This window comes from Diplotaxodon limnothrissa, linkage group LG16 (genome assembly GCF_057381915.1).
Source record: "Diplotaxodon limnothrissa isolate DT_005_m linkage group LG16, D_limnothrissa_male_GT1.1, whole genome shotgun sequence".
NCBI classification, from domain to species: Eukaryota; Metazoa; Chordata; class Actinopteri; order Cichliformes; family Cichlidae; genus Diplotaxodon; species Diplotaxodon limnothrissa.
In genome coordinates, this window is record NC_140611.1 from 39,221,145 (window position 1) to 39,237,305 (window position 16,161).

The window sequence follows — 16,161 nt, forward strand, 5'->3', positions numbered from 1 at the left end:
ACTTCTGAGGCATGTGTGGCATTAAATTCTCCCAGCAGGCATGAAATAATGGAGAAAATGTAATATCTGGTACAATGGCCACCTCTTGGTTTAAGTGGGTCTTGAACAATTTAGTAGGTCCATCAGTGGACTGGAGGGTTTCACTGTGATCTCCCTGTGTCCACTCGTCCCCTTCGATGCGTTTGAAGAGTCGTTTAAAGCACTGATACGCTGTCGGCCTCTCTTGAACAGCTCCGACGCCATTTTCTCTGCCCTCTACGATGGTACGGGCGTCATCGAGATCCTCAGGGGCCACGAATACCTGTCCCACCCCTTCGCCGTGTCTCTCTTCGGGGGCAGTGTTTACTGGACGGACTGGAGGACGAACACTTTAGCGAGAGCCAATAAGTGGACCGGGCAAAATGTGACGGTCATCCAGAAGACGAGTGCTCAGCCTTTTGACTTGCAGATCTTCCACCCCAGCAGGCAACCGCAAGGTGAGCTCGTTATTTCTGGCTTTGCTGTTAGAAACGGGAAAAGCTTCGATGGCTGGATGTGTACAACGTGTTTAAGGAGTTTGAAATAATGAATCAGAGCATTCAGTTATAACACCAATAAAAAATTGAATTTGGGTTTAATCCTGTCGTACTAGAGGAACTACTGTGGATTCAGTCTCATGTAGCAAAAGGAAGAAAAATGAAGCATATTGCAATTAATTTCAGCTTCTGCCTTTGCCTTAATTTGGCCTGTCAGTCAATGAGCATGTGTCTGAATGAAAAGGTAGTCATGCAGAGAATTAGCTAGCTTGAGTTAATGGTACCTTTTAATGTTTTTTTTTCACCATTCATATTATTGTAATTGGCTTATATTCCCTTTTTTTCTTGTACAAAATGTGAATAATGGAAGCTGCTGAGTGAGGAGCACATCTGCCAGTGAATAACTGTGGCATGTCCAATAAGCAAATCAATTAAAGTGTGAATGGGGTGTTGTGATTGCAGAAAATATTCAAAATACTTCTGAAACTTCATTAATATTCACTCCAGATCTGTATTCGCATCGCCGTGGAACAGGTAATCGATTCAGCGAGACGCTAAGAAGCCAAGTTCCTGACCACAAAAGAAGCAGGATTGATGAGCTATCTGACAGGAGGCCTACACGTGTTTTATTTGATATGCAGATCGGGCTGTGAGATACAGTGCCAGGCTTGAAATTAATAGCACTGACTGCATTTTCAATCAACTGTTTTTTTTCTTTGCCCAAAACGTGTGCTTTGACATTGAATTTTGATTTATTTGTAAAACAGATGCATCAGAATTAAACCTGGATTTTGACAGTTTGGTCACATGTGCCAACAACCTGATCGATGTCTCCATCAAGTATCAGCCCTGTCCTCCTTCCTCATGTGTGATGCAGATGTTTTATCTGTCATCACCAAGACCTGTCGGTAAATCTGCATGCACGCGCTGAACGAGCCGAGGCTTTATGGACCTGAGACACCAGGACCGAGCAGAAGGTTACTTTAGCTTATCGCCTCTTTAAGACTGTATATTAGAGAGTAAGAACACAACAGGGTGATGACAGTGAGTTCTACTGATGCCGTTGAACTGTTGGAGAAGCTCGACTTGGGAATCATCTGAGCCTGCAGAGGCGCTACCGTGACTCTAACACTATCACTGCAACTTTCAACATGTCAGTATGCATTTTATCCAGGCCTGTCGGCGTTAATCGCGTTAAAATGACGTTACCGCCAAAACTGCAGTAACGCGGCTAGTCCCTTTGCGTGGGGCTGGGCGGAGCCAACACGTTAGCGGGGGCAGCTTGTTAACGCTGACAGCCCTAATTTTTGTTACCGCAAAATGTGGTTGTCAAGGAGACGGCGTGATTAACATGTCCAAATTAGTAAATAAACGTTGCATATACTTAACAAACTGAACTGTGTGTGTTAGAGAGTAGACCACGTGTTTACTGCAGGTATTACAGTCGCGGGTCCTCTGTGACATCATGAGCTGTTACAGTCACATCCACAGCCTGTGACATTCATGCATCTGAGTTAGTCAGACCGTACCCAGCGTTATGCTTCTCTGCATGCAGCGTACGGCTGTGTGCAGATCTGCTTTACAGGGTTTGGAGTGTTTAAGAAAAGCGATGGTTTTCCAAAACTTTGCAGTCGGTGTTATTTTCTCGATTTCTCACCTTGGTCACGCTAAGTGTGTCCTGTGCTTGTTGGGTTTCTGTTTTAATGTTGCTAACGTCATCTCAGTTCATACACTCAACAACACTACCTGATAGACTGAACAACACCCATCCATCCATCCATCCATCCATCCATCCATCCATCGATACAATATTGTATCAATGTTGATACAATATCAATATTGATATTGTATCAACATTGTATCAACATTGTATCAATATTGTATCAATAGTGATACAATATTGTAGTTCTGTGCTGTATCATTTCTCTCCCTCACGCCTGCTATCAGGCAGCCTCTTCACTGAATTCAGCAGGTTAGTTAAAAATGGCATCAAGTTGTCTTTAACAACAGACATGTCCTAATACAGGGACCTCAGTGTCAGTGGACGTTCTGTCCTCGCAGTCACGGTAGATGAGTGTGAGCCAGGTCTTTCACCCAAAGAAGAGAGACAGCGCGTCGAATCCTTTCTGGAAAAAGCTCAAGTGGGGATGAGCTCACTATTAGTCACTTTAGCCAGAACCTGTGTCTCAGGATGTGATGCTTCACTGACCCCTGAACATCTGGATCGGAAAAGAAATGAAGGTGGGAGAAATGAGCACAACACCCAGCTTCCCTCTGAAGCTTCCAGCAGGGGCCGAAGGGGGGCCCAGGAGAGCATCGGGGCAATTCTAATGAATGACAGCAACAGGAAGCTTATTTTCATTTGGCCGTTATAAAGAGGCAGTAACATAAAAATCTATACTTTCGACAGTTTAACCAACACATGCTGATGTGTTCCTGTAACATCATGGTGCACTTACATTAAGCTCAGTGATTAGACTGCATAGACATTAATGTCTCCACTGAGTTTCTGTTTTCAGCAGTTGGGTCAGTTTTTCACTATAATCTATTTAGTGGCGTGAAACGTACAGCTGATGATAGCTCTACCTTAATTTTCTTCTGTTCCTTTAGTGACTGATGGACACAAACATATAAGTTCTGCATTCAGAGGCTTTAACAGAAAATGAATGTGTTTGTTTTCTTCTTGTTTTTGAGAGGTAACAGTTTCCGCTGCTTCTGAAAGTTTCAAATAAAGCAACACTTTGGCTGCGATGTTGCTGCCCGTCGCTCCTCCACACGGCGATTCAGCCAAGTGCAGCACCGTTAGCGTGTTTCCTTGTTAGCATACTGAGTCGGCCGGGTGTTGTTTCCAGAATGCAAAGACAGAGATGCTTCTTTTCAGTCTAAATGAGCCGCATTTGTAATGCAACGAGGTTCTCCAGTGTGCTGCTGAAGGAGCTTGGGAAATAAGCTTTGAATGAGCTTGTTTGACACGAATCATCCAGAGTGGATAGAGAAATGCTTTTTTCTGATGCATGAAATATGACTGCAGCATGATGAGAAATTATTGAACTGTGGGTGATTTTCTTTAGTCTGACTGAGGTGATTTAGTGTGAAGAGAGTACAGTAAGAAATGGTGCAAACTCAGTCCTTTGTATTGCGCCTACAAGGGCACCGCTCAGTTTAGTTTGTGGTAGCAGAAGCACAAGTGATACTGTCACCTTTGATGCGAGAGGCAGAATATGAAAGACGATTTTATTTGTATAATTTCATGTATTTGTAAACCTCCAAACTCATCAAGATACGTCAGGATCAGCTGCAAAGCCAACGTTTTCTCCGTGTTTAAGAACAGACGTCCTAACATATTTGACTTTTTCAGCGTTTCTCTCGTGAGTGTGACCTTTGTTCAGAACTTGTGTCGGAGCTTTCATTTATTCTCTTCAGAAGTGCCCCACTTTCATTGCCACACGAGTGCAAAATGATGCTTTCGTTTCCTTACGTGCAGTCAGACGGACCTGTAAATGTCACCGAGGCTTTTTAGTCGAGTTCGCATCCAGTTATTATCCCGTCTGATCTCTTAACTCCTCATTTTACTTTGTGTTGTGTTTTCCTCCCTTCCCTCGCTCCCGTCAGTTCCTAACCCGTGTGAAAAGAACGATGGACGTGGTCCCTGTTCACATCTGTGTCTCATCAATTACAACCGCACAGCCTCCTGTACCTGTCCACACCTCATGAAGCTTTCCACCAACAAACAGTCCTGCTTTGGTGAGTGGGAACACCTTTTATATTTCCTCTTTCTTTAGATTACACCAACGTCCATATTGGTCATTATTATAACTCCTGTCTGTGAAAACAGAAGGTGCACTATGCCAAGTGATCGGTTGCTTAATTATCTCACCAGCGCTGAAAAGGTTCCTCCTGTATGTGCGGCGGTCCGAAATCCGTGGCGTGGACATCGACGACCCTTACATGAACGTCATGACGGCTCTGACGGTGCCAGATATCGATGACGTCACCGTGGTGGACTACGATTCCCAGGAGGAGAGGATCTACTGGGCCGACATCAAAACTCAAACGATCAAACGAGCGTTCATCAACGGCACCCAGCTCGAGACTGTCATCTCCTTAGGTGAGTCGATTCCAGACGTTAGTAAATGAAAAGATACCCTGAAGGTTTTTGTTTTGTTTACACGGCTCAATACATTTATCAGACAAGCTGTCCTAAAAACAAGGAAACACAAATATTTGAGAAATCTGTCAAAAACATGTTTATAAGGACAACGACGAGCTGACTTCAGTTTTCAGAGTCAAGATTCCCTTTAAATATTTTTCTGTTCAGGAATGCAAGTAAATAACTTAAATTTGGTTTCTTAATCAAAAATAATAAGTTTGAATAATGTTTATAAAACAGTAGAGCTCAAAATTCCTGGATATCGACAAAAATCTTCAGCTAAAGAGCTCATCAGTGGAGCGACTGTTACAGAAAACACGTATATACCAGTACACATGGGTGGGTATTACTATTCTCTTATTACATTATTATGCACATGTTTGTATATTCTTATGATCAATATATTAAATATGACATAAGGATAATTGTATGGAGATTGCAGGTGTACCAGCACAGTTGGGTGTGGATTCGTACACCATGTTCTTTTCTGAGCTAACGTGCACGTCTTTAGACTTTAGAGGTGTTCGTTATATTAAAGTTTGGTAACTGAGATTAATTATTATCACAGTGATTATGTGTTGCTGTTTCCATCTGTTCTGCATTATATAAGCATGTGTGTATGTTGTTATGTTGCTTCTTATGTATCTTGTTTTCATGTATTTCATTGAAGCACGAGCCTGACAGCTTTTTCACGCCCTTCCTGACAGATATAGTCAACTGCCGCGGTCTGGCTTTAGACTGGCTTTCCAAGAACTTATACTGGCTGAGCTCTGAAAATGACGAGTCCCAAATCAATGTGGCTCGCTTTGATGGGTCCCTAAAGACGTCCATCATCCACGGCATTGATAAGCCAAGGTGCCTTGTAGTGCACCCTGCCAAGGGGTAAGTAGATTAGAGCAGCCTGTGCACTTTATGAGTACTTCACCTTCAGTGTGTGTGAGGAAGCCTCACCTGGAAAAACGAGGGATCACAGCCTGTTGTATAGAAACTGTTCTACATGCTTCGGGTGTTTTCACAAGGCTGTCAGAGCAAATGTTTTGGCCCACATTCAAGTTACAGTTTAGAAAACAACAGTCATTGATTGCGCTGTATAACTTTGATGTTATACTTTGATATTTTGCCTTTTTGAATTACTGCATATTCGTTTCACATCTTCTCATGCAGGAAAATGTACTGGACAGACGGCAACACCATTAACATGGCCAGCATGGATGGGAGCAACAGCAAGGTGCTCCACCAGAATCAGAGGGACCCTGTAGGTCAGTCAGAGAGCTTTGGATGGCATGCTGTCAAGCTGTACCTGATCTTTGATTCAATTCAATTCACCTTTATTTGTATAGCTCCAAATGACAACAGCGGTTCGCTCAAGATGCTGCATGTTGTAAAGATCCTGCAATAATACAAGAAAACAGGGAAACAATCAAACGACCCCGTGTGAGACAGCGGGGAGGAAAAACTCCCTTTTAACAGGAAGAAACCTCTGACAGAACCAGGCTCAGGGAGGGGCGGGGCCATCTGCTGTGATTGGTTGAAGTGAGGGGATGAAGACGTGCTGTGGAAGAGAGCCAGAGATTAATAATGAAATGCAGAGTGTGCATAAACACATAGTGAGTGAAGCAGAAACAGTCTGTGGTCTAAAGATATTTAACCAGATTATTAACTGAAGTGATTTATAGCAGATGTGCTTAGTCTAATATATTTAATCGTGGCTCAAATGTCTGAAAAATGTCTGATATCCTACTTCAAACATTATAGATCCACCAAGAAAATAACATCTGAGTGTGTCTGCAGTTTAATTCAAATAGACGTCCTGGAGTTTACGTCATTCCAGATGTGTTCAAAGTGATTTGTACTATGTCAAAGGCACAATGATCTCACTATAATACATCTGCACTCACTTATCCTGTGTTTGCATGTGCTGACTTTTACTGACAGATTTAGATGTAATAGTTGTACCTGTTGGCATTTACACAAACTCGTCGAGTTATCTGATTGGGCAAAATCATCAAATATTACCAAAAGCAGTTTTGGGTGAAGGTCTTAAAGTGTAAAGTAAAATAGGCGGCACGGTGGTTAGCACTGTTGCCGCACAGCAAGAAGGTCCTGAGTTCGATTTCTGTGTGGAGTTTGCATGTTCTCCCCATGTTTGCGTGGGTTCCCTCCGGGTACTCCGGCCTCCTCCCACCATCTAAAGACATGCAGTTTGTGGGGACAGGTGAATTGGATAGTCCAAATTGCCCACAGGTGTGAATGTGCGAGTGAATATGAGTGCGAATGGTTGTCTGTCCCTGTGTGTTGGCCCTGTGACCCCGCCTCTCGCCCTGTGACATCTGGGATAGGCTCCAGCGACCCTGAAAAGGACAAGCGGAAGGTCTTAAAGTGTCTGATAAAAATCAGCTCATGTTTATTCAACCGAAGCAAACATGTATACATCAACACATTCAACATGTAAATCAATCGGTTTTATGCTGTTGAGGGTAGTTCAGTGATATCTGCTGAGACAGCAGTTATTTGGCAGGTCTCTGTTCTGGTTCATTGGTCGGGCACCACTGTCACCTTTGAACATCTGTACAGCAGTTCACCTTTCTGGCTCCAGTCATCATGTTGTTGCCGCTGTCGGATTCCTTCTCGAGTGTAGATATGGAGATACTGTTGTTTATGTCGTTTTTAGTGATGTGTGAGGGAGAGGCAAAGAATATTTGTCCTGGACAAATAGAGTTGTGTTGTACAGTGCAGCAGGTTTTCCTGCAGATAAAACTCAAATGTGAAGAGAATAAGCTTATTGCCATTAATTCAAATATGATTTCATTACATTCATTAGATTCCCTTTAAATGACTGTGAGATGTGAAACATGCCCGACATCCAAGAAACCTTCAAATATCCTGTAACCAAAGACATTTAGGGCGGAGGCGTGGCACCAAACTCGAGAGTGTGGGAAATAATCTTGTGAAAAGACTGTTGTTGCTTAAAAACATGATTTTTTAAATAAGAATTAGTGAGATTTTTGCTGAATAAAAGAGAAGCAGGGTGAAGTATACCACTGTTACTGTAAATGTAGGCAGTGTTTCAAAAAGATCTTCTCTAAATGTAACAAATTTACACGATGTAGCAATAATGATAATAATACAGTAAAAAGGAACAATTCAGATACTTGAAAGTAAAACTTAGAAAACTAAAAAGATTAAATTTTATTCAAAGACTAATAATTATATTACCAACACTTTTTAAGAGTTTAAGATGTTTTTTTCAGTAATTAGCAGGATTTCTAGAACTCTTCAGCCTGATGTTGTGGAGCCGCTGGCTCATGCACAGCTGCTGTCCTCGGCTATAACTGCTTCCTTTTCTTTAGTTGATCAGTAGAAAAATGTACCTGTCGGTTTTTCAGAAGGAACATGACATCATCCAAAGGTGCACACGTGGACTTTTGGCAGCGCCGACCTTGTCGCTCTGCTGTGATGTATTTTTACACAACACAGGTTTTCAGAAATGACACCAGTATCATTAACTGGATGGTTAGTTAGTGCTTCCTGCGTAATGTTCATGAGATTCATATTTCTGTTATTACTCGCTGTGACTATGTTGTGTTTGTCTGCCTGCATGCGTGTGCAACATCACGGCACAAACATCCACCGTGCTGTGAGCTGCCACAAACACAGTTTAGCATTATTTGGAGGGAACATGTGTTCTGTATCTTTATATCTGCCTGCATGTTTTGTTAATCAGGATGGTGAGCTTGTTGTAGCTGAATGAACTAGTTTTGAAGAAGTGCTGAGGAAACATGGGGGGGGGGGTCCGGGATTCACTGTCACTGTGAATGTATTTCTAGGTCCACATGTGAAGTATGTTTAGCTGATGTATGAATTAGAGATGGACCGATCCGATATTACGTAGCGGTATCGGTCCGATATTGACCTAAATTACTGGATCGGATATCGGAGAGAAATAAAAAAATGTAATCCGATCCATTAAATATAAAAAAAGCACCTCACAAAACTTGCAACACGGCGTAACTCGGCTCATAACCTCAGCATGTCGGAGCAGTGTGGTCACGTGATAGAGTGGCTGTGTGTTTTTGAAGCCTGCTACCAAACCAGCATTTCATCTCTGAGGAAGTGATCCCAGAGAGAAGTAAAGCAAGTGTGTAAGTTCATCTCTGAATGTTTGTAAAGCATTCCAGTGTTAAGCTTAACAACCAATACCTGGAGCGACTGTCTCTTCTTGCTGCTACTTCAATCTGAAACTGCTTAATGATCAGCTGATCGGCTTTTCTGTCGCGAGTCCCTCTCTCTTCTTTGTTTTTGGCCCACTTTGCACCAGAAAGAGGAAACCAGCGGCTGAACAACAGCAGCACGTTTAACCTTGATAAGCTGTTGTTAGAATGTATTTAATATTACTTTCTACACCAGGATCTTTTTCTACAGCTGACGGCTGTAACTGTGCAGGGGCGGATCTAGCAAAGTTTAGCCAGGGGGGCCGATAGGGCATGAACAGGGAAAAGGGGGCACAAAGACATACTTTTCTTTCTTATTCTCATTTAAAATGTCGAGCTTTTAATAAATAATTATCTGAATCTGACACCCAAAGTCCATTACTGCATATAGTAACTGTTAAGTCTAATATACCCTAGTAAGCTATAGTACTTTTTCCTTTGGGAAGGTAGCATCTGTGCAGTCTGCAGTTCTGTTGAAGGAAGATGTTGAATCTATTTAATTATTTTTAAAAAAATAATTTATTTCTGTGCATTTTTTTTCCACACTGCATCAAATTAAATGGTGAATGGCCTGTATTTGTATAGCGCTTTACTCAGTCCCTAAGGACCCCAAAGCGCTTTACACTACATCCACCCATTCACACACACATTCACACACTGGTGATGGCAGCTACATTGTAGCCACAGCCGCCCTGGGGCGCACTGACGGAGGCGAGGCTGCCGGACACTGGCGCCATCGGGCCCTCTGACCACCACCAGTAGGCAAACATGGGGTTAGTATCTTGCCCAAGGATATTTGGCATGCAGCTAGGAGGCAGCCTGGGATCGAACCACCGACCTTCTGATTAGTGGCTGACCTGCTCTGCCACCTGAGCTACAGGTGGCAGAGCAGTTGATTACAAAGTTGATTACGTCGATTAAGCATCATGAGGTGGGGGGTGTGGTTCCCTATTTTTTTTTTTTTTTTTGCTGGGAGTTTGCAGCCCTATTAGTCAGGTTGCTTAATATTTCTGCTAAGTACTCTTTAAAACACCAGAATAGGGAGGATGGTGCAGGTTTAAGTTTATTAGATTGATCAGTTTTGCTGAACTATGAAATATTTTGGGTGGAGTGTGTTTTTTACATACAGGTATAACAGAATAGCTTTAGTGTTGTTGTTTATTTAAACTTGAGTATGAACTTATACAAAATGCAGCAAGATATTAAAAAAACAGTTTTATTGATTAAAAAACATATCGGTATCGGCACATATCCAAATTTATGATATCGGTATCGGACATAAAAAAGTGGTATCGTGCCATCTCTAGTATGAATATGTAATGTTTCCTGTGCTGGCGTCAGGTGATGCTGACTCATCCCTGACAATAAGCTTTAGCTCGATTTAGCAAAAACAATCGTCTGTTCTTCATCTCGACTCGCTTTTGTTACACAGCTCAAGGTCAAACACCCAATTTGTCACACACAGCAGCGTCGTCTTCACAGGGTTTTTCATGCTCCTGGGCCTGTCAGCAATACAGATAGGATGCTGCACAATATTTCACTGGCTTCATTTATGATTATGGGGCAGACCTGGGGACAAGAGTAAATTAATGATGCATTGTGACTGTGAATCTGCCAGACATAAATCCAACACATGGTGGGAGACATTGAGTTGTCCAGAGGTACACAACTGAAATTGCTTTTAGCTCCCACCATTAACAGTGATATTCCCGCCATTACATCAGGCAGGAAATGGATTCAAAAGCAGTCTGCTTCCTGTTTGTTCATTTTTCAAGCCAGCTGGAGTCCTGTTAAACAAATCCCCCACAAACAAGCAGCAGTAAACACGTGAGCATTTCTATTAGCACGCACTCAAACAGCAGGAAAAGCATTTACGCAGCATCACAGAGGTACGTTTCAAAACTGCATCACCTTAACCTCCGTGTAGTGCACTTGTTCTCAGAAATACCCAGTGAGAGGACTCGATACACGGTATTATTTTTGATATCGGGGGGGAAATAACCAAATAAGAAACTGTTAAATTAATTAATAACGATATTAATGATACAAACGGACAGAACTTATAATATTTGATGTGTAGCTCCAAGATTAACATTATCATTTTGCTATTAGGTAGCTGCTACCTGATAATCTAGCAGGTACCTGATAGCAGTGACGTGGCTAACGTTAACGTGGATCCCAGTACAAAAAGTAACTGTCTGGATTTAAACTGCTAAAAATAACCTATAATATGTGAAACACGTCTTAAGTGTCGGTCATGAATGATATCAAGTCATCTTGAGCCACAAAAACATTCCTGTCACAAGGTCGAAGCTGCAGTCGGTGATTTTTATCTTTTATTTATCCAGTTAAAAAATCTGGTTGACATTAAAATTGTCTTTTTTAATCTTTCTGGCCAACAGGGCAGCAGAACGCACGACAAACATAACAAAAGTCCTGCAAACATATTCCAAGTGTCCAGACTGGTTATAATGTAGCTACAGTAACACAAGTTTTTACATTTTATACACATCGCATTTGTAAATCCTGTTCAACAAGGTCTGTTTATCAATATAAGTAAAGACATTACACATGGAAACAATCCGTTTTTGGCGCAACACCGGACAAGTTAATATTTATAAGTGTTTAATACTCAGTGTGTTTGAAACACAGACTTTACTGACCTCACAAACGTTTTCATAAAGTCGGTTCTGAGTTCAGCTGCTCGTGAGAGGAGCTGTGTGAAGATGGATTAATGTCCAAGTGTCCTTTTTTTACTGTAATACCTCAAATGACAACATAATTTTAATCTACACCCATCATTATTTTACATATTCAAATGTTACATTTTGTATTTTTGTCCCTAATGATGCTTTCTTTGCTGACTCGATATCCTCTCCTGACTCGCTGTGTCTCAGGCCTCTCGATAGACTACGCTGCCAACAAGCTGTACTGGATAAGCTCGACCAACGGGACCATCAACAGGTGCAATCTGGATGGCAGTGGGCTGGAGGTGCTCGAGACTGTAAAGAGGGAGTTAGCCAAAGGCACAGCTCTGGCCGTGATGGGTGAGTGGAGCTTGTCACAAGTGCATCAGATTGGTGCCGAGGATTACTCAGTGTGAAAGGATTACACGTTTAACCAGTTAAGTGGCTTTAAAATGAAGCTGTTTAGAGAGTGCATGCAAACAGCTGTGCCTCACTCTATGTGAAGAATTAGGAGCATTAGATAATTAAAACACAACAGAGCAATGATTGATGATTGATTTTCTCACCCTTTCCATAATGAGAAGGGTGGAGGATGTTCATTACGGAGTGATTCTTGGTATCAGCGCTCAATCCAGCGTGTCACACCATCTATCAGCGAGTAGGTTCGTTCTGAACGCCTGAAATCTGCGTCAGCATGTTGTAGATGAAAACCTGCCTGCAGAAAACATCTGTACGAATATACCGGATGCTTCTATGATGCTGGCAGCTACGAGGGGACGAGTTGGAAGTAGAACCAGTTTGCACGTACAGCGTGAGTGGGTTCCTGTCCAGTTCATTAGCTGATACAGATAAAGAACATTATTAGTTTCCACAACCCAGAAAATGTTGCTAACGTTATGCCCCTAATACCTATATAAACAAGCAAACACCTTGACGTAAGTGAATGCTTTTATAGGCGATGCCATGTGCGCGCCACACTCTGGACCAATCGGGAGCTACTGACACGTGTAATCTTGGATAACCTTGAGTTTTATCCAAAGAGACTGAAATGGTTTTTGTGAAACAATTTGTGTAAATGGGATTAGACCCACCCATCCATCCTTTTCAGGGTCGGGGGGCGGAGCCTATCCCAGGTGTTATAGGGCGAGAGGCAGGGTACACCCTGGGCAGCTCGCCAGTCTGTCGCAGGGCCAACACACAGAGACAGACAACCATTCGCACTCACATGTAAACCTGTGGGCATGTTAGAATCAGCAGTTAACCTGACCTGTCTAACTGCGTGTTTTTGGACTGTGGGAGGAAGTTGGAGGACCCGGGGAGAACCCACGCAAACACGGGGAGAACATGTAAAATCAGAAAGACGGCCTGATGGTGGAGTTGAACTGAATTGAAATTCTGACTGCGAGGCAACAGTGCTAACCACCGTGGGATACTTACGGGCATAGCGCCCTGAGCACGCCCCATCTCGTCTGATCGTGGAAGCAGGGCTGAGCTCGGGATTAGACCCATGGTTATATATCTATTTAAACAGTCGTGATGCCACGAACTGTACAGCAATCTACTGTGGTGGAGTGATAAATAACACCGCTAAAGATCTCGGTGGCTGTGATGTGCAGCAAAGCTAATGGACATGACTCAGTGATCTTTGGATCTGTATCAAAAAGGATTTTTTATCAAACTGACTGGAAAAGAAAACAAGCGCCAGCAGAGACAACAAGTTTTAAAAATAATAGCTGCACGATGATCGTCGCGGTCATTGTTGCGTTGTTGCACGTTGTCGCAGTGTCTGTGCTGGACACACATATTACACACGCAGCATCTTTAATGCTAAAGCGTCCACTGCAGTGTCCACGGTTCAGACTTCAGTCCCATTTCATTCGTTTCACGTTTGTTTCATTGATGTGTTTATTTCACCTTTTATTCTTTGAAGCTGCAGAGCAGAATTTGAATTTTAAATTGTTTCACTTCCACACTGCTGCACCTTGACAATTGGGAAACCTCCCTGTGAGCTATGTGAATGCATTACACTTGCCAAGATTGGTAATGAGAAGAGAGCAAACAAAGGCTTATTGAAGAGAGACTTTTTTGGTTTTGTGTGTGTGGGTCTGAAGCAAACTGTGATTTGAAGGGAAAAAAAGAAAAAACAAACAAATAAACTAAAATATGAAATGGAAGAGTGTTGTCAGAGTGATTCAGCGTGTTCTTGAAGCATGTTATTAACCATGACAGGCCTTCGTTTTCTGTGCGGTGGGTATCTGTCAGCATGTGCAGAGAGCATTAATTACTGTTGCAGGATAACACAGCAGTGGCAGGATGGAGTCCCACTGTTTTGTACACTATTAGCTTTCTGCAAGTGTAAGCCACAATTTTTAGGTTCATTTTTATAGTGAATACTTTGGCTGTGCAGGAACGGACACTGGAGACTTCATCATTGCATTTCACAAATGGGATGTAGAATGTGAGGTGACACAGACTAATAGCTGCGCTCCAGTGCAGCAGCAGCTACAGCAAAACAGTGAAATGATGTCTGCAAGTCTCCATCAATCACAATTATCCACATTTTGTTATCTTGAAGAAGCTGATTGGTCGACCGAACCGTACTTTGCTGCTTTACCATTACGTTTGGTAAAACAGAGGAATTGTACTGGTTAAACACCAGTTAAACACCAGTAATAGAGATTTATGATTGGACGATGTTTCACTTTTTTAACATCATTTGATACATGATCTATCAAACACGTCCTTTACTGTTTACCTGATTTTGGGATTTCAATCAAGCAATCAATATGTCAATCATGTGGGGGGGGGGTCACATGAACTTTTTAGCAACTACAGGATTTGTTATTGTGGCGGAGGCATGGCCCCGGGCGCAGCTGCAGGGGAGGAGTGGAGCGGAAGGCTCATCAGGGCGGCGCTGCGAGGCCGGTAAGAACAGCTGATGTTGTTTATGGACTGATGATGGTCTCCCTCCGCTGTGTTTATAGTGAGACGAGGAGGAGCGGCCAGGAAAGAGATCAGCTGGGCTCGTGAGCTGTCAGACTGTGTGACTGAGTCAGCTGTCAAAACAACAACACTTGAATAAATGTGGAAGTTGGCTGTACCTACCTGTGTGTGCGTGTGTCTGTGCCTGGTGTATTCCACAGTTATATTTCATGACCCATTTTCAGAGGCTTAAACTGCCCCAGCATGTTTGACAGGTAGTGTGGTCTGCCTCTGATCACGAGCTGTGTCTAACCTTATGCATCAGTCTTGGCTTAATCTTGTTTCAGGACTGCGCAGGCTTCTCGAGATGCTTTAGGAAAACGCTAATCTGACCTTCTTGTTCTTATCGGCGCCGTGTTGCTGGGCTGGGCTGTCACAATGTGACAGATTTGGCCTTTTTACATTTAAAATTACTGCAAAAAGCTCTGAGATACAAATGTAAAAACATGAATGAGCTGCGTCCGCTTCAGTTGTTCCGACGTACCAACAGAGCAGGAAACTCAAAGTGCTCGTGTCACGTGTCCAGTTTACTTTCAGGCTCTGATTAAAAATGAAAAAGTTAAAGCAAAATTTCTGCCTGTGTTGTTGTTGTTGTGCAGAGACAAACCTACAAAATAGTGTGTTTGTGCAACACATTATGGACGCGCCGGGTTTTGTAGGGTTTATGTTACCGTGTTTCATGATGCCAACATTCAGTCCTCCTTTGCTGTAGATCATTGAGCATGAACCTGTAAAAGTTACAGGGTCAGCTGAAAATGAGGCTGGTGGAAGAGAGCAGGACAGCAGCCAGACAGGTCATTTTCCACTCCTGAGCTTCTTTTGTTGTTGGCGAGTGCACAGCCTGTCAGCGATGCCCATTACAGAAAATGTCCCTTTGCAGCTTTAGTTTTGTCGGCATGGTGTGATTTGCAGTTAAGTGCATTTGGTGACCATTTGCTGTGTTTACCACAGAGTTCTGCTTTCCTTTGTCTTTGTAGTTCAGTAAAGAACAAAGAAGAAATATACTAATACATATGCCAGCATGACAGTAATATGGATTTGCAACTAAAAGCATTCATTGTCTGCGCTGGTGGGGATAAAGTACCTGTGAATTAAAGGCTTTTGTGTCCTTTGTGGTTAGTGGAGCAATCAGCATTAATGAGCATAAATCTGAGAAGCATTTCTTCTCGTCTCTGGTCGTTTACAAGCTTGATTGATCAGTTAGTCATATTTGAGTGGTTGAGGTTACTCCGAAGAACCATCGTGCGTGAGCGATGAAAGCTTGTTTACAAATGATGAATCTGTATCTCCGTCACAGTGGGAGGTAGATGCAGACGTACAACTAGGCAGACGAGCATGAAACGGGTTTAGCAGATTTGCACTGGTAATCGGGAACGCACTTCTGAGGGAGGAATCGTACATTTCTCCATGATGGGGTGCTGGCTTTTCATTTTGCCTTCATGTCTTAGTGATTGCTCGCGCTGGCTGTGAAAAGGTATAATGAAGGCACCGTTAGTGACACAAGTTTGACCCACTCGGTCCTAAGGCTCTGTAATAATTGGATTGGCTTGAGGGAGAAGAGAGGGCTTATTTCGGAAGGTGTGAGTGATCCATCAGCCGTGAATTGCCGGGGATCA

The 16,161-nt window shown here is 42.7% G+C and overlaps 1 protein-coding gene across 2 annotated transcripts in view; it reads left to right on the plus strand.

The window, feature by feature from the left end:
• The window catches only part of lrp1bb (low density lipoprotein receptor-related protein 1Bb), a 278,492-nt gene that overhangs the window by 169,429 nt on the left and 92,902 nt on the right, over positions 1 to 16,161 (plus strand). For both annotated transcript variants that reach the window (XM_085374416.1, XM_085374417.1), the window contains exons 27-32: positions 232 to 476; positions 4,128 to 4,259; positions 4,396 to 4,623; positions 5,373 to 5,547; positions 5,830 to 5,924; positions 11,774 to 11,923. In XM_085374416.1, the coding sequence (XP_085230542.1) occupies positions 232 to 476; positions 4,128 to 4,259; positions 4,396 to 4,623; positions 5,373 to 5,547; positions 5,830 to 5,924; positions 11,774 to 11,923 (1,025 nt within the window). The remainder of the gene's footprint in view (positions 1 to 231; positions 477 to 4,127; positions 4,260 to 4,395; positions 4,624 to 5,372; positions 5,548 to 5,829; positions 5,925 to 11,773; positions 11,924 to 16,161) is intronic.